General features: G+C 34.9%; 2 protein-coding genes across 3 annotated transcripts; both read left to right on the forward strand.

Moving 5' to 3' along the window:
• Positions 1-5,725: 5,725 nt before the first annotated feature.
• Positions 5,726-12,770, forward strand: LOC101210691 (gamma-tubulin complex component 3). Of its 2 annotated transcripts, none has more exons than XM_031884338.1 (3): positions 5,726-8,120; positions 8,212-8,311; positions 12,079-12,770. In XM_031884338.1, exons 1-3 carry the CDS (start codon positions 5,872-5,874, stop codon positions 12,268-12,270), a joined length of 2,541 nt encoding a protein of 846 aa, XP_031740198.1. In that variant the 5' UTR covers positions 5,726-5,871; the 3' UTR covers positions 12,271-12,770. The 2 variants fall into 2 exon arrangements, with proteins under 2 accessions (XP_031740198.1, XP_031740197.1); XM_031884337.1 differs by having other exon boundaries at positions 5,727-8,120; positions 8,212-8,330; positions 12,098-12,770.
• Positions 12,771-21,162: 8,392 nt separating this feature from the next.
• Positions 21,163-26,855, forward strand: LOC101203740 (anthranilate synthase alpha subunit 2, chloroplastic). The gene is made up of 11 exons (XM_004144620.3): positions 21,163-21,604; positions 21,800-21,984; positions 22,091-22,280; positions 22,714-22,865; positions 23,206-23,321; positions 23,431-23,677; positions 23,783-23,839; positions 24,825-24,977; positions 25,710-25,790; positions 26,023-26,109; positions 26,271-26,855. Exons 1-11 carry the CDS (start codon positions 21,430-21,432, stop codon positions 26,592-26,594), a joined length of 1,767 nt encoding a protein of 588 aa, XP_004144668.1. The 5' UTR covers positions 21,163-21,429; the 3' UTR covers positions 26,595-26,855.
• The last annotated feature ends 510 nt before the right edge of the window (positions 26,856-27,365 follow it).

Here is a 27,365-nt window from a genome sequence, read left to right on the forward strand (position 1 = left end):
TTTTGGGGACACTATCGATGCGGTCCGCTTTGTAGTTAGTACAAACGATGTGATCCCGAGTTGTTCATGTAGAGACATGGAAGTGAGATCATCCTATGTAAAGAGTTTACATAAAACTAGAACCATGAAATAGTCACATTTAAGTTATAACACCGTTGACTTTTATAAAACTGACTATTTCGATTATTGATGACCTATGTCACTTAATTTTAATCATGAGTTAACTATGAACTTCTGTTTACACGGAATTATCCTTAGATCTTCATAAGTGAGGGCAACTCAACGGTGCTTGCCCAATAAACCTTCCATTTTAGGAGTAAGACCAAGTGAATGGCTAGGAACATCGGGTGCAAGATGGAATTCACTCATACCCGCTTTAGGGTTAGTAGATAGATTGCTCTCTAAAGAATTGAATTCAAATCTTGAACAAGGGACCCAACCCTCTCATTGGCCTGAGAGAGATTTGGTTTATAAGTTGGACCTTAAATCAATTATTCAATAGTGGATCAGTGGGACTTAATGAGCAAGATGGAATCTTAGGGCTAAAATGGTATTTTAACCCAACCGAGGTTACAAACAACCTGTGAAAGATTAACTTACTGATCATGATTATATCAAATGAACACATATATATCTATAGTGAGGGGAGTGCAACTACGAAACTTTAGTGGAATGACCTGTTAGTTAATGAATGTTGATTAGCTCGGTCTAAAAGGATTTAGCCAGTTAATCTCAGATAGTTAGAGTCCATGATCTATAGGTCCATTTGAAGGGATAAAAGCTCATGGTAACGAAAATTTACAGAACATTTCCTCAATTTAATTTGGAAATCTCAAAATACCAATACATTGACAAAATAATATAAAAAATAGTTTTTTTTTATTAAGACTTAAATGTTAATCATGCTTTCTAATTATATATTAGAGAAAGAAAAAATTACTTGTTTGATGTCTTTAAATCTACAAAGTAAATCCCCAAATTGGGACACCACCCGTCGAAGACCTTCCTATCCTCTAATGAGATGGGATTGGTTTGTGGAAACCAATTGGAATGGGAAAAATGTTTAGAGATATTCATTCAAATAAGATTTGAATGAAATATTAATTAAATATGATTTAATTAATTATATTAATATAAATCTATAAGATATTAGAGAGATATTCATTCTTATTTGAATGAAATATTAATTAAATATGATTTAATTAGTTATTCACTGATTGATTAATTGTTAATTAATTAGTATATTTTACAATAGAATCTCATGATTATCTCATGTTCATTTTTCTATTCTAAGAAGGAAAGAGAGTTATAAATATCTAGAAGAAAATAGTTTTCTTTAACGAAATTCATGAAAAAAAAAACCAAGATTTTTTCTCGGTACAAAAAGAAAAGAATTTCTCTAAACCTTTTTCCCATCCCAATTGGTTCGTACAAACTAATCTCATCCGAGAGCATAGGAAGGTCTCCGACAGGTGGTGTCCCCAATTTGGTAATTTGTAGATTTAAAGACGTCATCGAAAGTAAGTTCTCTATATCTTTCAATTTAAAAGCATGCTTAGTTTTTATTTAGAACTTTAATTATAAATTTTTGCCAATGTACTAGTATTTTAAGATTTCCAAATTAATTTGAGTAACAGTTCTATAAATTCTTCTGCTGCCATAGGGATTTTATCCCTTCATTATCAAGAAAAGAGTTGGTGGCAAAGCTAGAGCATGTCAATACAAAGAGGCTTTGTTGGTATTAAGCATGGGGTGGTTAGCATGCCAGACTTTTGAATTCATGCAAAGATGGGGTGTAAAGAGATGAGTAGGAGGTGTAAAAGTGCTGAGTAGGTGGTCTCAAGTGATGGACATGTAACCATGAGGTGGAAAGAGGAAGTAGGAGGTGTCATCACCATGGCATGCAAGCATCTCTATAAATAGAGTAACTTTTGGAGAAAGAATGCTACCAAAATACTCGTGCCATTTCCTTGTTTTCACTTGTAAAATGTCTTAAATTGAGTCTAGTTGTAAAGGTGAGGCTGCTAGACCGAAATGCCTTGAAGAGAAAGGTCAAAACTTGAGTTGAAGAAGCAAATGTCATTTCTTCAGCAATTTGGAGTAGTGTTCACTTTTCGGAGGCTACAAGATGCATCTCTAGGATTTTTAGCTGAAATTTGGAGGTAATATACTTAAGGCAATTATACGCAACTTTATAGAAGAAAGTTTTATTATTTGAGTTCTGAATTTTTAGTTATTAGCCTCTAAATTTGAAAGAAGGATTCTGGCTGAGAACCCGGTTTCTGGGCATGAAATAGGGAGGCCAAGCATCAAGGGCCATAAGGCACACAACCATGCACACGACCACCAGGCACGCACAACACCATGTGCACGCCAACCCCCTCTGTCGCCCATCCCTACACGCCAGCCATTACCAAAATGCCATTTTGGGTTTTTTTTTTTTTTTTTTTTTAATATTTGTGCCATTTCTAAGTAAAAGTTCTGGTATTTTATTGGTCGAAGGGATTAAATTGAACTTAAATACCATTATTTCAAGTCAAGACGAGATCAGGCACATTTATAAACCAAGGACTTAAACTTATATTTGTGAGCGAAAATGAATTTATTAAAGTGATTTCAAAGCATGTTCTTAAGCTATCGTTTATATATGATTTAAATTAAATGTTTAAGTTGTTTTACGAATGATTTCCAATCATGTGATTTCATTAAATTGTTTATTCAAGCATGTTTGGTTACTGATAAATGTTTAAGGCTTATTAAGGAATGAATTTATCGAAGCATTATTGTGCCTAAAGGTTGCTTTATGCAAAAAGAATTATTAAATGGTTTGAAGCATATAGTTTTATAAATGTTTTCTCAGATCCAAGATGTCTCAAACAACCCTTATTGGGGTAGGATAAGGGACACCAAGGAATTTAAGGTAAAGACACTTAACTCCATGATTGGAGCTAGGGACGCCTACCTCCCATGAATAGAGATTGAGAATGCCCATCTCTTAAATTTGGAGTGGGTATTGAGTAACATCTACCTCCTCCCAGGAGATGCTTGAAATTCCAGTAGGAAAAACAAAGATTTAAGTTACTGTTTCCTAAAAGTTTTAACAAGTTTAAAGTATTGATGTTATCGTTCATGTTACTGTTTCAAAGGTTTATAAAAAGTTGTTTAGAAAACCTATCACTCACTGGACTTGTTTAGCTCACACTCTTAAAAAAATCCTACATTCCAGGTAGAGATCGTGTCCTTGGAGCTTGAATTGTTGTTATTTGTCTGTTGAAGGATTTTGTTTTATTGTCGTATGTGTCTTGTTGTTTTGAACCTATACTTAATTAGTCTTTAAACGGTATCAGACCTGAAGGGTTGGAATTGGAGTTTGTTTTTGTGTAATTATGATTTATGTAAAACTTATGTATAGTTGGTTTAATAAAAGAATTGCATTACAATTTTACGTTTTAGCTTTTGCTTGCTTTTTGTTTAACAGTTAAAGGGCAAGGATCAGTTGGTGTCATTCAGAAGGGGAATGATATTGGTTGACTTCATGCTGTCTCTTGGGTCTAAAGTAGGTGATTTGGGAGGGGGTGTGACACAAAACCTAAGTGAAAACTGAAAGGATAAAAGCCTTGACAACGGAAGATTTTACCGAGATTGTTTCAATTTAATTGGGAACTTAAAATACCGTACATTGACAAACAATTACATAAACATTTTTTCTTATAATTTAAACTGAGGTTAAGCATGCTTAAACAAATTATAGATTAAAGAATTACACAATAAAGTAACTTACTCTCGTTGACGTCTCTAAATCTACAAATCATCGAATTGGGGGCACCACGCGTTAGAGACATTCCTATCATCTGTGATGAGATTTGTTTGTGAGAACCAATTGGAATGAAAAAAAGTTTTTGAGAGAATCTCTAAGAGGATTCGCAGAGAGGTAAAAGCTTAGGTAACTTGTTTTCTTCTGTGTATTTATAACTTCTTCTTCTTCACGGAGTAGGAGAGAATAATGAGATTTTATTAATTTTAAAAATATTAAATTAATAGAAATATCAAATTAACTAATTAATTAAATCATATTTAGTTAATATTTCATTTAAATCATATTTAATGAATATCTCACCTATCTTATAGTTTTAATTAATTAAATTTAATTTAATTAAACTAAACTATTAATTAATTCTACAATTAATTAGTTGATAAATTAAATATCTTATGTTTAATTTAATTCAAATTTGAATCATATTTAAATATAAAATGTTCTCATAACCAATAATTTTAATATGAATCAAATTCACATTAAATTAATATTTAATCTCATTCAAATATTTAATCTCTCATAAATTAATTTTGAATTATATTCAAAATTAAATTTATGTAATAAAGTTTATATTATAATGTATTACCATACATTATTTTAATTTCCAAAGTAAATTTGAACACTTCAAATTACAACCAAAATAAATAAATCTCATTATCTTTTAGGAATGAGACTTAATAGACCTACAAATCAAAAGCTACAACGATATGAGATTAATTGGCTAAACTCATTAACCATATTAATTAATAGGCGTTAACTGTGTGTATAGTCTACTAAAGACTCACATCTCAACTATTCTCACCGTAGATATATTTTTGTGTCCACAGATGTAGACCAATAACAATAAGTTAGTCTTTCACGAGTGTTCGTAACACCGACTAGGTCAAATTATCGTGTTACCCTTGGGTTACTCTCCACTTAGTCTTGTCCTTCAAATGATAAGTTTATTGAGTCTGTAATCTGACCACTTTCACCCGTACAAATCAAAGACAATCTCTTGCGAACAGGAGTTCATAATACACTTAGGATTAAAACTAAGTTACCTAGATTATCCTAATGAAATAGAAACCCAACTAGTTAATAGAGTTACATTTAGTGGTTACTATTTTGTGGTCAAGTCTTATGCAAACTTATTGCATTTAATACCCTTACTCGCATGTCATCTACATGAACGCGTTGGATCATTGTATTTGTATCAAATATAAAGTGAGCCATATTCATAGTGTTACTGGGATAAGGTACCCAACCTTATCTCTATACTAGGGTACCTTATCTCTATACTATAGACCCTTTAAATTGATCTCGAACATTAATTTCTTTATGTCTCTACATACTGTAACAGTTTAGGATGTTAGTTTATTAGATTTGAGTTATTAAGACAAAACTAATAGTATAATCAATAACATTTATTGAAATTATAATACTAACACTTTATAAATAACGGTCAATGAATTATATTTACTATATACGAGTTTTAGGATATAAATTCCAACAGAAACCAGATGAGGTACAAGGATTGACCGTGCGAATTCAAATTGTGTACAACAGATGGATGATTTTGCAAAGTGATTATGAATTTCAAATGTAGCAAGGTGTTTGGGAGTATTGAAGATGAGAATGAGTGAGAGAAAGCGTCACTATATTGGAAGAAGTTTCAATAATATCAAATGAAAGGCAAGAAGAAGGAAAAGGTAACATAGAATTAGAAAAAAAAAGAGAGGTGATTTGGCATTTTGATAAAATATTTAGAAGATTAGTACAAATTTCCCATAATTGGATGTGGGCGATTTGTACCATTTTCAAATAAAAATAAAACGTAACATAGAATTAGAAAGTTCAAAAATAGAGACGGAGAAGCCCTTGGAAGCAAACCCCAAAGCAAGAGATGAAATGAAATCCGCGCCCACAAACAAAATCAAAATGACCCATTACACGAAATACACTTTCGATCACATCTTTCAATTATTATTGTTTAAACACATACCTTCTTTCCCTTTTCTTCCTTCTACGCTTACTCTCCCATTTTCTCTCACGCCTTCTTCATTTCTCCCCCTCCAATGGAAGAAGACGATTCCACTAAAGTCCTTGATCTCATTAAGGACCTTGTTCTTCGTCTTCTTTCCCACAATCCCACCTCCAATTCCAGCCCTACTTCCTCTGATTTCCAAAAATCTCTTCGCTATGCAATTCGCATTCTCACTAGCCGTATGACTCCCTCCATTGCTCCTGATGCTGCCGCCATTGCTGAGTCCATCAAAAGGAGACTCGCCACTGAGGGTAAGTCTTCTCAGGCCCTCACTTTCGCTGATCTTTACACTAAGTTTGCATCTAAAACTGGGCCTGGGAGTGTGAATAATAAGTGGGCTGTGCTTTACTTGCTCAAAATTGTGGCCGAAGATCGCAAATGTAGACAGACCCAGTTTGAATCTTCAATGCTTTTGCCTAATTTAGTAGCGAGTGATCCTGTTTTGGGCAAGAAGTCTGGGGCGGCCCCGGAGAAGGAGTGGCAGAAGGGGGTTTTGTTGGTTGCGAAAGACCCTGAGAATCTTCGTGACGTTGCTTTTAAGGAGTTTTCTAATTTGCTGAAGGAGGAAAATGAAGTGACTGAAGAGGTTTTGGTGAGGGATGTGTTGTATGCTTGTCAAGGAATTGATGGGAAGTATGTGAAATTTGACAATAATTCTGATGGGTATGTTCTATCCAATTTAGTTAAGGCTTCCAGAGCTACTAGGACGATGGTTCGCAAGCTTTGTGAAATGGGGTGGCTGTTTAGGAAGGTTAAAGGTTATATATCAGAGAGTATGGAACGTTTTCCAGCTGAAGATATTGGGACTGTTGGACATGCCTTTTGTGCTGCATTGCAGGATGAGCTCTCAGAATACTATAAACTGTTGGCCATTCTCGAAGCCCAGTCTATGAATCCAATACCTTTGGTTTCAGAGGCAGCAAGTTCAGGAAACTATTTGTCTTTGAGGAGATTGGCAGTTTGGTTTGCTGAGCCAATGGCGAAAATGAGGCTGATGGCTGTATTGGTTGACAAGTGTAGAGTCTTGAAGGGCGGGACAATGGCTGGGGCCATCCATTTACACGCTCAACATGGTGACCCTTTGGTGCTTGAATTCATGAGGCGTTTGCTGCGACGTGTATGCTCTCCCCTTTTTGAGATGGTGAGGAGTTGGGTTTTAGAAGGGGAGTTGGAAGACATTTTTTCTGAGTTTTTTGTTGTTGGCCAACAAGTGAAAGCTGAATCTCTCTGGAGGGAAGGTTATAGGCTTCACGCTGGCATGCTTCCATCTTTTATTTCACAATCTCTAGCCCAACGTATTTTGAGGACTGGGAAATCCATTAATTTCCTTCGTGTCTGTTGTGAGGATATGGGATGGGCTGATGCTGCAACAGAAGCAGCAGCAGCTGCTGGGACTACTACTAAAAGGGGAGGTCTTGGATATGGTGAAACAGATGCCCTTGAATCTTTGGTAGACGAAGCTGCAAAAAGAATAGACAAACATTTGTTGGATGTAATGCACAAGCGATATAAGTTCAAAGACCATTGTCTAGCAATTAAGCGCTATTTACTATTAGGACAAGGAGATTTTGTCCAATATTTGATGGATATTGTTGGACCTGAGCTTTCTGAGCCTGCTAATGCTATTAGCTCATTTAAGTTATCTGGTCTCCTGGAAACAGCAATTCGGTCCTCTAATGCTCAGTATGATGATCCAGACATCTTGGATAGATTGAAGGTTAAGATGATGCCTCATGGAACTGGAGATAGGGGTTGGGATGTGTTCTCATTAGAATATGAGGCAAGAGTTCCGCTAGATACTGTATTCACAGAGTCTGTCATGTCAAAATATTTAAGGATTTTTAATTTCCTGTGGAAGCTTAGACGTGTTGAGCATGCACTTATAGGTACTTGGAAGACCATGAAACCTAACTGCATCACGTCCTGTTCATTAACTAAGCTGCACCATGGGGTTAAGTTGCAATTACTGTCAACATTGAGGCGATGCCAGGTCCTTTGGGTTGAGATGAATCATTTTGTTACAAACTTGCAGTACTACATAATGTTTGAAGTTTTGGAGGTATCATGGTCTGACTTTTCAAATGAAATGGAAGCAGCAATGGATCTGGATGATTTACTTGCCGCTCATGAAAAGTATCTTCATTCGATCTTTGAGAAATCTCTTCTTGGAGAACAATCTCAGACACTTTGCAAGTCACTTTTTGTCTTATTTGATATAATTTTGCGATTTCGAAGTCATGCGGACAGGTTGTACGAGGGAATACATGAATTACAATGCAGGTAATATTATATTTTTATTTATTTATTTTAATGTGTTTCTATGTACTATTCCTTTCTTCTTGTAATCAGTATATCTCTTTTTCTCATGTAGAACAATAGAATCATCTTTACCCTCTAGAGACAAGAGTAAAAAATCTCGTACGACAGAAAGATCTTTAGAAACAGCATCATGGATAGCAGATGGCAAGAAGGCTTTAACACAACGCGCTGGTGAATTTCTTCGGAATGTTGAACAAGATCTAGCTGCATTAGCTAAAGAGTATTCTTCATTGCTCGAGGAATTCATTTCTCAGCTGCCTTTGCAACAACACGTTGATTTGAAGTTTCTCCTATTTCGCCTTGACTTCACTGAATTTTACAGCCAATTACGACCTCATGTGTAGAGTGGATGTCAGATGTATATTTCTCATGGCCTGCATTGGTCACACAATTGGTAGAGCTCCTAACAAATTTTTCATGGCAGCCACAGGGATCAACCATTGAAAAGTTCATTGCCTGGCATGTAATTTTAGGTATGTGGTTGCTCATTTGTTTATAGTTTGCTGCAGAGGTTGTTATTACATATATATGCCAATCTGTGCTCGTATATGATACTTTCCAGGGTTTTAACCATTTTTATCATTTATGAATAGAAATGGTGTTTGGTATTATGTTTAGCCCAGTAGTCTACAGTTCACTTTAATGTTGTATTTGTTGTCTCATTTTGGATTATTTGTTAGTGTTTTTGTGGCTTTCAAGTCCGTATCCAAGTTCGTAGTTTTCTTTCTTAAGCTGTGTTATGGGGGGCTCTTAGGCTTGGATCTGAGTGCGTTTTTGCACATTTCAGCATCCGTCAGTCATGTAGTTAATTTTTCTTAATGGTATCTTTGATGCTTTATATAGTTCAACACCTGCAAATGTTTAAATTTGACAAGGGCATGATGATCCTTGTCCCTTCCTTTCTATTGTTTAGAATAAAAAAAATACAAGATGATCCAATGGGCAGCCCAGTTAAAAAGAAAAAAAAGCATGTAAGAGCAAAGGGGAGGGGTTGCAAAAAAGGATAGAAAAATAAGCTTACTGGACCAACAATCTATGTCCCAGCCGGTAAATGAACTGCAAGATGTACCATCATGTCAAAAAATGCAGGGGAAAAATTTCTTTCAAATTTGTAGAGTATGAGCACAATATCAACTTCCAAACGATTCAAGTTATTGAATGTATTGTCTTCGCACACAAATCACAGAAAAGTTACGTAACTCATATAGTTGTGTACACATCCTTATGTAAGTACGCTCGTACAACAATGAAGATAAGTTGTTGAAGTAAAATGTGAGAGTCATGAGTCTTTGGTCCCCATAATTTTCCATCATTGACACTCACACATCATGATATGTTTGAGACAAATCCATCCGAAAATTTAATCGATTTCAAGAACTTACAAAAGTCTATTCTTTCGCTACCTATTAATGTATATGTAGCATGTGGTTTTATCAGCTTAGTTTTTTGCCTTTGCAAATGTATCTCCTTTTGTATATTCAAGTCTTCTAGATTTAAACGGGCATTGATTGTGTCCTTCATTTTACCATCAATATTTAATAAAGTGCCAAGCAAGTTGTCACAAACATTTTTTTCAATATGCATGACATCCAACTTATGCCTCAAAAGAAGTTTAGACCAATATGAAAGTTTAAAGAACATACTTTTCTTATTCCAGTTAATAGTACGTTTTCTTTTCCTATTTGTCTTGGATGGATGCTTACTTAACACTGAAAAGTTCATGGAGTTATTTGGTGTAAGATCTCATCTCCACTCATTACCACTGGTGGAGGCCTACATTCGGGTTTTTTTTGTCACGTTGTCGACTTCGATGCCAACTATGATCAGAAGGAAGATAGCATTGATGTCCCATAAAAGATATTTTTTCCTTTTATCCCAAACGATGGCATATCTTCTTTACAAGTAGAACATGCTTGATATCCTTTCGTACTTCACTCTGAAAAGTCACCATATGCAGGAAAATCATTGATAGTCCACAACAAACATGTATGTAATCGAAAGTACTCCTCGTCTGTACAGTCAAAGGTTCACACACCATGTCTACAACTCTTTCAACTCATCAATTAAGGGTTGCAAATATACATCAATCTCTTCCTCAGGAGATTTTGGTCCATGTACAGGCAAAGCATGAAAAAATTGGATTCTTTCATGCATTTCCAAGGGAGTAAATTGATGGTATGAGCATTATGGACACATGCAATAGGCAGTACTCATATTTTTAAATGGATCAAAACTGTTTGAAGCTAAGCCTAAACGAACATTTCTTGGATCTGAAGCAAATTGAAAAAATTCTCTATCGAAATGCTTTATTGAAAAAGTTGCATAACCATTATAGGAGTTCAAGAAAATTAGCTTTACTTTTCGAATGTTCAGTTTCATCATGCCCACGGAATGCAAGACCTTGTTGTAATAAAAATCGAGCACAATCAATTGTTGCACCTAACCGAATTCAATCGATAGTAAATTCTTACTTGATCATAAATATGTTAAAAAATGTTGTAATTTGTTGTTTTGACTTAAAAGAGCTTCACATTTGCCCCAAACTTGGTTATGTGCATTATTTAGTCTTCTAACATGAGTTTGCAATTTCTCTTTTTTCTTCCAATGTGAAAATCCTTCACCAACAAAATTGTCACGTTCTGATTGTTCTCCAACTTCTGGTTTGAATTAATAACATAAACAATAGGCAACATCTTTTGAAATACTATATTCCAACCAACTAGAATATTCAGTAAACTAAATTGAATTAAACTTTCTTGACTATAACTTGGAGGTTGGTAAGGTCCTTTTTGTAGATATGTTCTACGAACTTGATCTCAAATTCTACAATTATAATTACGAATTCTAGTTCTTAAATTAAGACTTGGTGGTAAATCTTCTAAATTTACTTTAGTGATATACCTCCCCTAACTATTATTACTTTTCTTCAAAAACGATGATGACTCTGTTGATTTTCTTTTAAAATATTTCTCAACTTAGATTTCAACTTAAATCTACAATAACACGACAACGAGAATAAATCAAGAAGAAATTGACGACATATAAGAACAATATCATAATTTAAATAACCTAACAAGGACTTAAGATCCATAAATTATTTCAAGAATTAATAAAATAAATATAAAATAAAGGATCTAATACAAAAAAAACAGAATGATTTGAAAAATGAGAAGTAAATGCATAAATAACAAACTCTAAAACGAGAAAAAAATAAATCACAAAACTTGCCTAAAAAATTAGGTGATAAAGTTGAAGAAGAAACCACGAGGGAAGAAATTTTTTTAAAAACTAAAATAAAAGCTAAGAATGGTTTTAAAATATTAAAAAATGAATATAAAAAGGATAATCAACCTAAAAAGAATAAATGAGGAAAGAGAAAGGATTTGGTTAATTTGGAAATGGAAAAGGAAAAGAAATATATTAATAATAATAATGATATTATATTAGTATTATTCTTATTATATTTAAACCGTCTTGTTTCCATGCATTTATCTTCTTTCTCACCTCACAAGAAAACCTTAATGAGTCACCAAAGACCAATTTCTCTTAGGTGTTCCTTTGGGTTCACCGAATACCAGATGAGTTCCTAGGGTTCACTGGATAGCTTGTATTTGGGAGCAGGACTAATAGTGGGTCCTTTATTGAGTATGTGTTTATACTCATCATTTTCTATGTTTAATATTTCAGACAAAGGTAAAGATAGAGAAAAATCGGTGAGCCACAAAAAGAATTCGTGACATGTCATATGGTAACACAGTTTTGCTTCTGCTTTTTATGGTTTTGAACTTAAATATTATCTGTTTGTTTTTATTATCTTTAAAATTGTAGAACTAGCTGCCCAACATGTTTTCAGCTTAATAGAGAGAGTTGAATCGTTACATGAAGAATGAACTAGCCCTGGATAGCAGATGGCAAGAAGGCTTTAACACAACGCGCTGGTGAATTTCTTCGGAATGTTGAACAAGATCTAGCTGCATTAGCTAAAGAGTATTCTTCATTGCTCGAGGAATTCATTTCTCAGCTGCCTTTGCAACAACACGTTGATTTGAAGTTTCTCCTATTTCGCCTTGACTTCACTGAATTTTACAGCCAATTACGACCTCATGTGTAGAGTGGATGTTAGATGTATATTTCTCATGGCCTGCATTGGTCACACAATTGGTAGAGCTCCTAACAAATTTTTCATGGCAGCCACAGGGATCAACCATTGAAAAGTTCATTGCCTGGCATGTAATTTTAGGTATGTGGTTGCTCATTTGTTTATAGTTTGCTGCAGAGGTTGTTATTACATATATATGCCAATCTGTGCTCGTATATGATACTTTCCAGGGTTTTAACCATTTTTATCATTTATGAATAGAAATGGTGTTTGGTATTATGTTTAGCCAGTAGTCTACAGTTCACTTTAATGTTGTATTTGTTGTCTCATTTTGGATTATTTGTTAGTGTTTTTGTGGCTTTCAAGTCCGTATCCAAGTTCGTAGTTTTCTTTTCTTAAGCTGTGTTATGGGGGGCTCTTAGGCTTGGATCTGAGTGCGTTTTTGCACATTTCAGCATCCGTCAGTCATGTAGTTAATTTTTCTTAATGGTATCTTTGATGCTTTATATAGTACAACACCTGCAAATGTTTAAATTTGACAAGGGCATGATGATCCTTGTCCCTTCCTTTCTATTGTTTAGAATAAAAAAAATACAAGATGATCCAATGGGCAGCCCAGTTAAAAAGAAAAAAAAGCATGTAAGAGCAAAGGGGAGGGGTTGCAAAAAAGGATAGAAAAACATAAAGATGTAAAATGGATTGACGTTGCAAGTTGGTCTTAGCTGAATTTTGTTTCTAGTCTTTCACATTATTAGTATGCTGCGATTATGTAAACACCACCATAACATCAGTTTACTTGCGTTATAATTGCTTGTTTTCCTATTTTACCTAGGTCTATATGTAACTCTTCAAATTATGTGATTTTGTTATTCCATTGAAAAGTACAAGGGCTAAGCTTCTGCCTATGGGTTAGGTTTTCCTTAATACATTGCATAGTTATATTTATTTTTGGGGTAAATTGCAAAAAACACCCCTAAAGTAGGGTGACAATTGCAATTACACCCTCAAACTTTCAATAACAACAATTGAACTCCTAAACTTTTAAAAGTGTTAAATTGGACCCTCAACAAGCTTACAATAATTCTAAAATTTGGTTACGCGAATGATAAAAATTGAATAATCAAACTTATATAATTAGTATAATTTATACAATTATGTATGTTTGAGAGTTAAATTTGAAAATTTGGATAAGTTTGAGGGTGTGATTGCAACTATCACTATATTTTAAGAGTGTTTTTTTTGCAATTTACCCTTATTTTTATCCGGTGACAAATAACTTCCCTTTTCAACCAGTACTTCGTTCAAAAAGAAAAAACCAAAAAGAAACTCCCCTCTTCAGTCAATACTAGCCATGGTTGGATTACTATTTACAACTTGCTAAGTTAAACCCTATTAGTTCTGCCACCTATTCAACTCCACCAAATCACAATGAATGCCAGAATCCAACTTTTTTCTCTGTTTACCTTCAATCCAAAAGTAGACTGAAAAATAACACAAGCTAGTTTTGGTTCACAAAAGCCTCCTCCCTACCTTAAATTAAAAGAAGATTACATCATTAGGAAACTGACAATGAGTCAATGGAAACTTACACCTGGCCCTCCCAACCAAAAAGTAATTCTGCTGGTAGAGTTTTCAGACATGGCCATGCATGACCACAAAATTCAATTATAATATACGAAGGATATTCCTAGGCATGGCCATGCTCCAGCCAAAGGCTTCAAGTACTTAGTTCTAATACTTTTCGATAAATCACCCCTTAATCCAAAAGCTTAAGCCAATGACCTATAGTTATGGTAAGTCTTACTTCCCCAAGGCTCGATTGTCGATCATTGGGATTTTGCTACCTTCTTTTGATCCCTATCACTTAGAAGAAGTTTAAAAGATGTTGAAATTGTCGAATTTGAATCATTACTCTCCGTTCTCTTAGATGAACAAGTTCTTGATTTCGAAGATCACAAAATTTGGTCTATTGACCCCATGGCTGGTTTACGGTTAAATCTCTCTCGACCAATTTGCATTCAATTCACCAAATGGATAATCGTTTATTTAAAGCCTTATGGAAGTCCTCCAGCCTCCAGAGAGTTAATATTCTGATTTGGATGATGATTTTTGGGTCCCTCAATAGTGCTGATATACTTCAAAAGAAGGCCCCCAACAGGTGCTTTCTATAAGGCCCCCAATTATCCACACCTATAGGAGGAGGGGTAGAAAGGTAACTGCACAGAATAGTATTATTGAGGAATGATTGGAAGGAAGATCGTGTTGGGTAGGGCCCACTGGGTTGAAAGATAAGTGAGCCTATAAATAGCTATTGTTAGGTATGAGGTAGCGAGGGTATTTTTTTTATCTTCTTAAGGTGTAGGGCTACTGTAGCCGCAAGAGTCTCTTAATCAAGGAGACTGGTATATTCTTTTCTTTGTTGTTCTTTGTTGATTTCTTTTCATCTTGTGACGTTGTAATCATTTTGGCTTATATATAAATAAAATAAATCAGAGTACCGCCTCTGTTTAGCCATTTTATAGTGTTTTCGGTCCAAATCAGTGTTGGTATCTTAACATTTGGTATTACAGCCATGAAGATACATTGGCCATCCCAGATCATGACATTTCAGATGGGAAAGAAACAGATTATCCACAAGGGTGATCCTTCACTTATTAGGGCTGAATGTTCTTTGAAAACCATAGAAAAAACATGGGAGGAGGATGATCAAGGCTTCTTACTAGAAATGCAGAGCTATGAGGCAGAGAAAGATGAGGAATCAAATGAAGTACAGAGAATGAAGGGCGATGAGGAGGAGTCCTCAATGATTCAATTCTTACTCCAGTAGTACACAGATTTATTTGAAGAACCTAAGAGGCTACCACCTAAAAGGGAGGTTGACCATCGTATTTTGATGTTGCCGGTCAGAAAGAAGAAATTGAGAAGTTGGTAACCAAGATGCTCCAAGTTGGGATAATACGACCCAATCACAACCCCTACTCTAGCCCTGTTTTGTTGGTTAGAAAGAAAGTTGGATGATGGAGGTTCTGCGTTGACTACAAAAAATTAAATCAAGTAACCGTATCGGATAAATTTCCAATACCTGTGATACAGGAATTGTTAGATGAGTTGCACGGGGCCACAATCTTCTCAAAGTTGGACCTTAAATCAGGGTATTATTAGATACGGATGAAGGACTATGAGTTTTTGGTCATGTCGTTCGACCTCACCAACACACCAGCTACCTTCCAATCATTAATGGATCAGGTATTTAAACCTTTTCTCAGAAGATGTGTATTGGTTTTTTTTTACGATATACTTGTGTATAGCACAGACCTCACAGAGCATGAGAAGCATTTGGGCATGGTATTTGCAGTAATGAGGGATAACCAGTTAGTTGCCAACAAAAAAAAAAAACGTGTGATGAAGAAAAGATTAAGGACATGGTAAATTGGCCCCAACCTAAAGATGTAACTAGATTGAAGGGGGTTTTTAGGCTTGACTAGTTACTACAGAAGATTCGTCAAAGGATATGGGGAAATGTCAGGACCTTTGACCAAGCTACTGGAAAAGAACTCATTCCTAAGGGGAAGAAGCAACAAAGGCATTCGATAAGTTGAAATTGGCCATGACAACCCTACCCGTACTAGCTCTACCAGATTGGAACCTACCCTTCATCATTGAAACGGATGCGTCCGAGATTTCTTTAGGGGTAGTTCTATCTCAAAATGGCCACCCTATAGCTTTTTTTTTATCAGAAACTATCACCCCGAGCTCGAACCAAGTCCATATATGAGAGGGAATTGATGGCCGTGGTCCGACCGGTACAAAAGTGGAGACATTACCTTTTGGAAAGGAAGTTCACATTCATCTCATATCAGAGAGTCCTCAAAGCAAAGCAGCCGATGCCCTCTCCTAAATAGAACAGTCAGTGGAATTGAGGAGTATGTCCACCACGGGTATTGTTAACATGGAAGTGGTTGAGAAGGAAGTCGAGTTAGATGAGGATCTTAAGGCAATCGTTGAAGAATTAAAAGAAACTCCTAATGAGTCTAATAAATTCCAATGGTTGAATGGAAACCTACTGTAAAAGAAGCGAATTGTTCTGTCCAAGAAATCCTCCTTGATCCCGACCCTATTACATACGTTTCATGACTCCATTTTAGGAGGCCACTCCGGATTCTTAAGGGCCTATAAAAGAATGAGTGAGGAACTGTATTGGAAGGGCATGAAAGCTGATGTAAAAAAATATGTGGAGTGTGAGGTATGCCAGAGAAATAAGTTGGAAGCAACTAAACCAACCGGAGTTCTACAGCCAATTTCAATCACTGAAAGAATTTTGGAAGAATGGTTCATGGACTTCATTGAAGGGTTACCTAAGGTAGGAGGGATGAATGCGATATTGGTAATAGTGGACCGACTAAGCAAATATTCTTACTTTATCACCATGAGGCATCCTTTTACTGCTAAGCAAGTGGCTGAAGTGTGCTTCTAACAACTCAAGTCTATCATCTTATAATTCTTCAACTTCTGGGACATCCTATACTTATTTATTTTGAACAATTTGCACAATTTTCCAATTATTACGGAGTTTTGGGCCGTCAATGTAGAAAACTTGCACAGCTTGAGTAGGTAGTATGTATGGGTCATCAGTGTACTAGAAATGAGAATCATTGATTATTCTAAACCCTAAATCACTACGAAATTTGTTCTTCTTGACATCCATGTCAAACCAATTACATTTGAAAAGGCATACATGTCTACACTTAGGATATTCTAAGTCCAATACCTCGTACAATACACCATAATAATTCGTTTCATTAGCTTTGGTTTCTCCACATGCCATGATTCCACTATTCTGAGTAGTTCGACGATTGTCACACTCTAATGAATGAAAACGTAATCCATTTACAAAGCAACCACTATAAGTGCGAACTTGATTAATAGGCCCCAACGCTATGGAGTAAAGATCATCAGATGCTTCACCTCTTTCACATAATGAATACATCTACATAATGTTATATAGGTTATAATAACTACTAGTAGCTTAATAGTAAAACAATATACTTTGAAGCTAAAACAACACTTACATGTGTTCTAAACCAATCAGGAAATTCTAATTAATGCCTTCTAAATAAATCTAATTTATCCTTTCCTCTGGTATTTATCAAGCTCAAATGTTCACTGCTTAGTAATCATATCAAACATTAAAAGGAATTTTAACTTAGTCATATACAATATGAACTGACAAGTAAATGATTAAACAATATGTACCTGCGATACGATTTTACTTGACAACAATTGTTCAGAACATACCAATGACACATTCTTTTTTCATCGTCAGATAGCGTCCTCACAACTGACCCCCTCATTAGTCGCACATTTTGTTTAAATACATCAAAGTTCCCACAACCAAGTTGTATGTTCATTGAGTCATCATTTCGTGGATTCTTATTGAATCTTGTCTCTATTTCTGTTAGATACATCGAGCAGAAGGTTAAACATTCATTCATAATGAATGCTTCTGCTATGAACCTTCAAGACGAGCTTTGTTCCATACATATTGTTTTAATGTTCGCAAGCTTTTTTCTATGGTATACATCCCACTATAGCTTACTGGACCAACAATCTATGTCCCAGCCGGTAAATGAACTGCAAGATGTACCATCACGTCAAAAAAATGCAGGGGGAAAATTTCTTTCAAATTTGTAGAGTATGAGCACAATATCAACTTCCAAACGATTCAAGTTATTGAATATATTGTCTTCGCACACAAATCACAGAAAAGTTACGTAACTCAACTATAGTTGTGTACACATCCTTATGTAAGTACGCTCGTACAACAATGAAAATAAGTTGCTGAAGTAAAATGTGAGAGTCATGAGTCTTTGGTCCCCATAATTTTCCATCATTGACACTCACACATTATGATATGTTTGAGACAAATCCATCCGAAAATTTAATCGATTTCAAGAACTTACAAAAGTTTATTCTTTCGCTACCTATTAATGTATATGTAGCATGTGGTTTTATCAGCTTAGTTTTTTGCCTTTGCAAATGTATCTCCTTTTGTATATTCAAGTCTTCTAGATTTAAACGGGCATTGCTTGTGTCCTTCGTTTTACCATCAATATTTAATAAAGTGCCAAGCAAGTTGTCACAAACATTTTTTTCAATATGCATGACATCCAACTTATGCCTCAAAAGAAGTTTAGACCAATATGAAAGTTTAAAGAACATACTTTTCTTATTCCAGTTAATAGTACGTTTTCTTTTCTTATTTGTCTTGGATGGATGCTTACTTAACACTAGAAAGTTCATGGAGTTATTTGGTGTAAGATCTCATCTCCACTCATTACCACTGGTGGAGGCCTACATTCGGGTTTTTCTGTCACGTTGTCGACTTCGATGCCAACTATGATCAGAAGGAAGATAACATCGATGTCCCATAAAAGATATTTTTCCTTTTATCCCAAACGATGACATATCTTCTTTACAAGTAGAACATGCTTGATATCCTTTCGTACTTCACTCTGAAAAGTCACCATATGCAGGAAAATCATTGATGGTCCACATCAAACATGTATGTAATCGAAAGTACTCCTCGTCTGTACAGTCAAAGGTTCACACACCATGTCTACAACTCTTTCAACTCATCAATTAAGGGTTGCAAATATACATCAATCTCTTCCTCAGGAGATTTGGGTCCATGTACAGGCAAAGCATGAAAAAATTGGATTCTTTCATGCATTTCCAAGGGAGTAAATTGATGGTATGAGCATTATGGACACATGCAATAGGCAGTACTCATATTTCCAAATGGATCAAAACCGTCTGAAGCTAAGCCTAAACGAACATTTCTTGGATCTGAAGCAAATTGAAAAAATTCTCTATCGAAATGCTTTATTGAAAAAGTTGCATAACCATTATAGGAGTTCAAGAAAATTAGCTTTACTTTTTGAATGTTCAGTTTCATCATGCCCACGGAATGCAAGACCTTGTTGTAATAAAAATCGAACACAATCAATTGTTGCACCTAACCGAATTCAATCGATAGTAAATTCTTGCTTGATCAGAAATATGTTAAAAAATGTTGTAATTTGTTGTTTTGACTTAAAAGAGCTTCACATTTGCCCCAAACTTGGTTATGTGCATTATTTAGTCTTCTAACATGAGTTTGCAATTTCTCTTTTTTCTTCCAATGTGAAAATCCTTCGCCAACAAAATTGTCACGTTCTGATTGTTCTCCAACTTCTCGTTTGAATTAATAACATAAACAATAGGCAACATCTTTTGAAATACTATATTCCAACCAACTAGAATATTCAGTAAACTAAATTGAATTAAACTTTCTTGACTATAACTTGGAGGTTGGTAAGGTCCTTTTTGTAGATATGTTCTACGAACTTGATCTCAAATTCTACGATTATAATTAAGAATTCTAGTTCTTAAATTAAGACTTGGTGGTAAATCTTCTAAATTTACTTTAGTGATATACCTCCCCTAACTATAATTACTTTTCTTCAAAAAAGATGATGACTCTGTTGATTTTCTTTTAAAATATTTCTCCACTTAGATTTCAACTTAAATCTACAATAACATGACAACGAGAATAAATCAAGAAGAAATTGATGACATATAAGAACAATATCATAATTTAAATAACCTAACAAGGACTTAAAAGATCCATAAATTATTTCAAGCATTAATAAAATAGATATAAAATAAAGGATCTAATACAAAAAAAAAAAAAGAATGATTTGAAAAATGAGAAGTAAATGCATAAATAACAAACTCGAAAACAAGAAAAAAATAAATCACAAAACTTGCGTAAAAAATTAGGTGATAAAGTTGAAGAAGAAACCACGAGGGAAGAAATTTTCTTAAAAACTAAAACAAAAGCTAAGAATGGTTTTAAAATATTAAAAAATGAATATAAAAAGGATAATCAACTTAAAAAGAATAAATGAGGAAAGAGAAAGGATTTGGTTAATTTGGAAATGGAAAAGGAAAAGAAATATATTAATAATAATAATGATATTATATTAGTATTATTCTTATTATATTTAAACCGTCTAGTTTCCATGCATTTATCTTCTTTCTCACCTCACAAGAAAACCTTAATGAGTCACCGAAGACCAATTTCTCTTTGGTGTTCCTTTGGGTTCACCGAAGACCAGATGAGTTCCTAGGGTTCACTGGATAGCGTGTATTTGGAAGCAGGACTAATAGTGGGTCCTTTATTGAGTATGTGTTTATACTCATCATTTTCTATGTTTAATATTTCAGACAAAGGTAAAGATAGAGAAAAATCGGTGAGCCACAAAAAGAATCCGTGACATGCCATATGGTAACACAGTTTTACTTCTGCTTTTCATGGTTTTGAACTTAAATATGTTTATCTGTTTGTTTTTATTATCTTTAAAATTGTAGAACTAGCTGCACAACATGTTTTCAGCTTAATAGAGAGAGTTGAATCGTTACATGAAGAATGAACTAGCCCTTTAACATATATTAAATTCATCGGGTGACACTCAATCCATGGAATGTAAATTGTTTATGCAAATAAGTTTTTGTTTAAAGTCGACTCACAGCGTTTTAATAAACCAAACAAATAAAAGTGTTTGGATGAATTGATATCTTTACTTTCAATTCAACAATCAATTTTGTAGAAAAAGAAAAAAGGAAAAGGAAAAGGAAAAAGAAGTTGAAAGCGATTGGGTAGTCGATAAGGCGGAAGGGGTAAGAGTTGAATTGAAGTTTGATAGGTTCGTTGAAAATGCCAAGAACCGACCGGTTTGATTAGCCGGTTTAAACCCTAAAGGAATCCAGCATGTTTTTAATGTGTGACTGAATTTTATTGATTTTATATTAATTTTTAGGTTTTTCTTTAACACAATCCTAAACCCTTTTTTTTTTCTACAGCCCCACACACACGTGTCTCTCTCGTCATTCTTATATCTCACTCTCTCCCGCCGCCGCCTGCCCTCCGCCGTTCCTCCACCGCTCCTCCCCCGCTCCTCCCCCGCTCCTCTCTTTCTATCTCTCTCTCGTTTCGTTGTGAAGATGTGTAAGAAAATTTTGTAATACTAATTGACTCTACCGAAAGGTCAATAATAAATAATTCCATTAGAACATTTCTCACTCAGATTCTGTTCCTGATTTGTCTTCCTCTACCATTTCAATTTTCCGATGATAATGAATACCCTAGCTGCCACTTCGAATCAATTGCCTCTAACTGTCGGGCTACCGTCCAAGATTTCTCTCAACTTTGACTCTAAATTGTCAAGATTGAGCTCCACCTCTCGAGCTCTTGTCGGCGGTAACTCAAGAGTGCTTGCAATCAAATGCTCTGCCGCATCACTCGGTAAAATTCTAATCTGAAAGAAGATAGTTGTTGTAACAAATTTAGTTTACGATTGACAGTTATGGGGGAGCGAACTAGGAATTGTTTATTTTCCGACCATTGTGGGCTGCTTTAGAAAATTGAACAATTTATTTCGCTGAATTTCAGTTCATTTTGATGGATAGAATTCTAACGTTGTATTATTGCTGTTTCTAGTCGACAGTCCAGAAGCATTTATTGAAGCTTCAAAGAAGGGGAATTTGATCCCGCTTCATCGATGCATATTCTCTGATCACCTTTCGCCAGTGCTTGCGTACCGTTGTTTGGTCAAGGAAGATGATAGAGAAGCCCCAAGTTTTCTTTTCGAATCCGTTGAACCTGGCTTGCAAGTTTCAAATGTTGTAAGTATTTTAAAGCTATCATTTCTTTTTCTGAAACATTTAGATAAAGTGTGAATCGTAGTTTGTGTGCTGAATAGTTGATTTTGCTGATATACCATTACCTCAGGGGAGATATAGTGTGGTTGGTGCTCAACCCTCAATTGAAATTTTGGCGAAAGAAAATGTTGTTACAATTTTGAATCATGAAGAAGGGAAAAGAACAGAGGAGATTGTTGAGGATCCTATGACAGTGCCTCGAAGAATCATGGAGAAATGGAAACCTCAAATGATTGATGAACTTCCTGACGCTTTTTGTGGTACTAATTGACTTACTATGTTGATGATATAATGTACTCTATATTGAGCCATCAATTTAGTACATCTATTCCAGGATAATCTTTATTTTTATAATATACAGAATAATCAATATCACTTCATATACTAGCAAGGATATTGATTATTCTGTGTGGGGGTAGGTGGATGTAGGTATGTATTGTTTAGCATCAGCAAATTTCTGAAGTTATTGTTAATTAGACTGCCTCCTGGATATCTTTGATTTTATTATTGGATATCAATGAGGAGATTTTTATTTTTCAGTTCTGTTTCAAGTTTATTTTATTTTATCTTTCTTACATGATTCAGTTTTCTAAAATTCATGGCCTACTGCTACGCAATTGACTGAAAATCATTCATTAGGGGCCTCCTACATGCCTTAATGTCCCTAATTCTTCCAAATGTATATCTTGCCAGGAGGATGGGTTGGTTACTTTTCATATGATACTGTCCGCTATGTAGAAAAGAAGAAATTGCCATTCTCTAGTGCACCAACAGATGACAGAAACCTTCCTGATGTTCATCTAGGACTTTATGATGATGTTATTGTGTTTGATCATGTGAATAAGGTAGATTCATTAAATTTAAAGTACGTCGTTCTCAGACTTTGTGTTGCAATCTTCTTATTTATATATCTATTTAACTATCATTTGAAGATAATGACTTAGTCTACGTTGATATTAACTGTCAGTGAGTAGAGAGAGAGATTTTTTTTTTGGATTTTTTAGAAAGTTGTTCGTGAGTTTTAGCTCTGCCTTTCCTCTTTTGAGATTTTCTTCTTTATGATTAAACATTTCAGAGTATGTCTGCATTGAAAAACTAGTAATGTTGTTAATAGTAATTTGAATGTGTTCAACTTTTCTTTTGTAGATATTGCTGCTCACTTTTATTCTTTGATTTTTATTGCAGCAAGCTTATGTGATTCATTGGGTTCACTTGGATCAATATTCTTCAGTTCAAGAAGCATATGAGGATGGAACCGCTCGGTTGGAGAAGTTACTCTCCAGAGTACATGACATAGTTCCGTAAGTGATCCTTTACTTTAGGGTAGGTCTTTCAAATATGGTTGCTCCCTGCCCCTCCAATCGTTCATGTTCAGTTATTTCTCAGATTGTTTAACACGGTTAATTTCAGACCAAAACTTCCTGCAGGATCAATAAGATTATTAACTCATCTTTTTGGTCCAAAACTGAAGATGTCAAGCATGACAAGTTTAGAGTACAAGAAGGCAGTTTTGCAGGCTAAGGAGCATATCCTGGCAGGGGATATCTTCCAAATTGTATTAAGTCAGCGTTTTGAGCGCCGAACATTTGCAGATCCATTTGAAGTTTACCGAGCTTTGCGCATTGTCAATCCCAGCCCATACATGACTTATTTGCAGGTTGCATGCTTTGTCAGTTGTAGTTGTGCATTAAATTTAGCACTAATTGGTTTCATCCTTTGCTAGTCGAAGTGCTTTATTGATCACAAAAATACATGTCATCAGGCTAGAGGTTGCATCCTAGTTGCTTCAAGTCCAGAAATTCTTACACGCGTGAAGAAGGTAATCTATTAGAGGCATTATACTGTCATTTTATTGTTTCACCGTTGTCTTTCGGCGACTGATATTTTGACTATCAGTAAGTTACCTGTTAGGTATCCCGACTTAGAAAACTCAAAAGAAAATGCAAAGAAACACAATATAGTCATATAGTGCAATATCATGAGAAGTTACAATACCTAGATGCATCTCTTCTTCTTCTTTGATTTTTTTTGCCCCTTGACTGCGGATAGTTGGGAGTGGTTGTTCAATTTGCACTATGCCTCAGATGCTCTTCTTTATATGATTGAGACCCTTTGGTTTAATATTCAAGCGAAAATCCTTTGGTCTCATGGCGTCTTTGCCCTACTTTGGAGGCTCTAGTTTGAAAGAAATTCGAGAATTGTATCAGGGTTGGATTATTGAATTCTTGATTCTTTTCAATATTTCTTTTGGGATAAGAAGACACAATTTCATTGATGTACGATATAATTTAAAGGTTCTTCAAAAGATCCCTAGCAAAGCCTCTTTTTTTAAAAAAGATATATTTTTCTTGATGGTTGTATCTGTTTGTATTTGCTTCAATTTTCTGGTCCAGTCCAGTGTAGGGCTATATTTGGATGTATCTTCTTTATCTTGCGTAGTAATGAAAAGTTTTTCAAGAGCATCTGTCTCCCAAGTTCCATAATGGACAATCCTCACCAAAATGATTCCTAAGATACCCAAACAGCATTTAAGACCAAGACACTGCCGACTAATTTCTCTTAAGCCCTAGGCCCCTACTACTATACTACTAATATTTCCAATGTATCACTTGCTTGTTACACTAATATCAACAATAGTTACTTTGGCTGGTTCTTATTATACATATGTGGAGTTGTAACATTGTTGGCATTTATTAGAACTCTGTCTTCACCGTCTCAGTGCCTCATTTTCTACTTCCCTTTCTTGAAGGCGACTGTTGACTGAGTATTTTATTCTGGGTGTCTGGTTCCGTTAACATTGACAGGGAAAGATTACTAATCGACCCCTGGCTGGAACCATTAGAAGAGGGAAAACAGAAAAGGAGGACAAAGTGTTGGAGAAGGAACTTTTGAACGATGCAAAGCAATGTGCCGAGCATATCATGTTGGTTGACTTGGGAAGAAATGATGTTGGGAAGGTATATTTCTGTTTGATCGTGGTTTATTTTACCATATTAGTCAACTTTTTGTGTTTATTTAATATGAGATTCCTTGAGGTGCACATAAGCTGGCCCAGACACTCAAACGTATAAAAAAAAGTGTTTATTTACTATTATTTCTAAAATGCAGATATGGCCATATGCTATATATATAATATTCTATATATACTATACATATATTGCCTTGTCAGCTTCTATTGTAGGTCATGCCTTGCCAGATATGTCATAGATGTATAATCTGTTCAGCTGCTACTGTCCTGTTCATCAATCTTCTTAGTATTTAGATGTATCAAACCACCAATTCGCAGCTGGTGGTTGAAGGCAAATCTAATATATATCACTAACAAGATGATTAAAATGGAAGTCCTTTTTCATTTGATCTATTTCTCAAAATTCTGATTTTAGGATGCTATCTCTAGTTTATTCTTTTGATTGGAGGTTTGCCAGTAAAATATGGTTTTCTTTTTGGTACTCCAAAAGACGGTCCAGGAGGAAACCAGCGATTGATATGAATGCAACCAATTGTTGGATCAGATTTACCATGGAGAAACGTCCAATCTTGCACTATGCTGGTGTATTCTATCAGAAGATCAGTTGTCGTTTATACATGTTCTGGTTCCTCTGTTCTTTTGCAGTAGCATGAGATTTAGTATCTCCAATTTTCTAAATTGATTTTCAATGGCCAATTGCTCACATGAACAGCACATGCAGGTATCGAAGTTTGGCTCGGTTAAGGTTGAAAAGCTTATGAATATTGAGAGGTATTCTCATGTTATGCACATTAGTTCAACTGTAAGTATACTTTTCTCCTTGTCTACTCCAACCAAAAAGCGTAGTTTTTCTAGCATTTTGGACAGTTTGTTTACAAAGTCAAACATCAATTTGTGCTTATTTCCGAGTGATTTGTCCTGTTTAAATCAATCTGAAATGCATCTTCAGAATGATCTTGAAAATGACAAAAGTAGTTTTAACCATTATAGAAATACTCCCAAACTTTAGCTAATAATGAAGCCTCTCTTCCCAGGTCACAGGAGAGTTAGTTGATGATTTAAACAGTTGGGATGTGTTGCGAGCTGCCTTGCCTGTGGGGACAGTTAGCGGAGCACCAAAGGTAACATTTTTACTTCTTCTCGTATCATGTAAAGTAGTCAAAGTTTAGAATTGCAGTTTTTGAACTCTGGTGAATGCTCAAAGTGACTTGTTCGATGGAGCTCATTTCATGAGCAGTGACAATCTTGAGGGCTTTTACTGATCAACCTCATTGCAATGCAGGTGAAAGCAATGGAGTTGATTGATCAGCTGGAGGTTACGAGGCGAGGACCGTACAGCGGTGGGTTTGGTGGGATTTCATTTTCAGGAGACATGGATATAGCCCTTGCACTAAGGACCATTGTGTTCCCCACTAATACCCGTTACGACACCATTTACTCGTATAAGGATGCAAACCGCCGAATGGAATGGGTAGCTCACCTCCAAGCCGGCGCTGGCATTGTTGCAGACAGTGATCCTGGTGACGAACAAAGGGAGTGTGAGAACAAAGCCGCTGCACTTGCCCGTGCAATTGACCTTGCAGAGTCGTCATTCATTGGAAAATAATGACAAACTTACGTTCATTCTTACTGTTGTTTTCCATTCATCCATTAGTAGTTTCAAGTTCCAATTTTTGGGTTAAAAAATGACTATAGATATAATCATTTTATATTAGTTTTTAGTACTCGAGTATTAATTTAGCCTCTATATATTTGAAATTACATACTCAACTTTTTTATAACTAAAAGTTTCTATTATTCATAGATTTTTTTAGACACAATTTAAAGTTCAGGATTTGGTTGGACAATGAACTCTCAAATTCGAATTTCTCAGGGAATTATTAAACACAAAGTTAAAAGTTATTAGAATGTTTAAGGTATTAGATGCCTTTGAAAGCTCAAGGCCTTAATCATTGCAATTGAATGTATTGTTATTAGCTATTATTTGATCTATCAAAGTTGTGGTTTCTAGCTCAACTCCTTTTGGAATTAAATAAACTAAACAATATTATATTTTCAATGGGGTTTTTTTAAAAATAGATAAACTATTTAACTTTCATAGAATAAAAAGTTATGAACTTACTTTTGTGTAAATATTTTTACTAAAATTTGATCGAACAATTTACTCTTTACTTTTAATTTCATCACATGAAAAAAAGATCTATTTTTAATTTCCTAACATTGAAAAAAGAATTTACTAAAAGTAGAGGTTAATTTTTATTATTTTATAATATAGACTGTATTTTATAAAAAAAATTGAAACTTTAATTATTTCATCGATTTAATAAATCTCATTAAATCTTCTACAATAGGAACTAGTAAATTCTAAAGTAGAGAA

Source organism: Cucumis sativus, chromosome 4 (assembly GCF_000004075.3).
Source record: "Cucumis sativus cultivar 9930 chromosome 4, Cucumber_9930_V3, whole genome shotgun sequence".
Lineage (NCBI taxonomy): Eukaryota > Viridiplantae > Streptophyta > Magnoliopsida > Cucurbitales > Cucurbitaceae > Cucumis > Cucumis sativus.

Excerpts from the sequence above, each read along its gene's own strand:
- LOC101203740 (XM_004144620.3), top strand. The coding sequence starts at position 21,430 with ATGATAATGAATACCCTAGCTGCCACTTCGAATCAATTGCCTCTAACT. Across the intron at positions 22,866-23,205 it reads TGTTTGATCATGTGAATAAG|CAAGCTTATGTGATTCATTG; the intron begins GTAGATTCATTA and ends TTTTTATTGCAG. Across the intron at positions 26,110-26,270 it reads CAGTTAGCGGAGCACCAAAG|GTGAAAGCAATGGAGTTGAT; the intron begins GTAACATTTTTA and ends ATTGCAATGCAG.
- LOC101210691 (XM_031884338.1), top strand. The coding sequence starts at position 5,872 with ATGGAAGAAGACGATTCCACTAAAGTCCTTGATCTCATTAAGGACCTT. Across the intron at positions 8,121-8,211 it reads ATACATGAATTACAATGCAG|AACAATAGAATCATCTTTAC; the intron begins GTAATATTATAT and ends TTTCTCATGTAG. Across the intron at positions 8,312-12,078 it reads GGATAGCAGATGGCAAGAAG|GCTTTAACACAACGCGCTGG; the intron begins GCTTTAACACAA and ends GATGGCAAGAAG.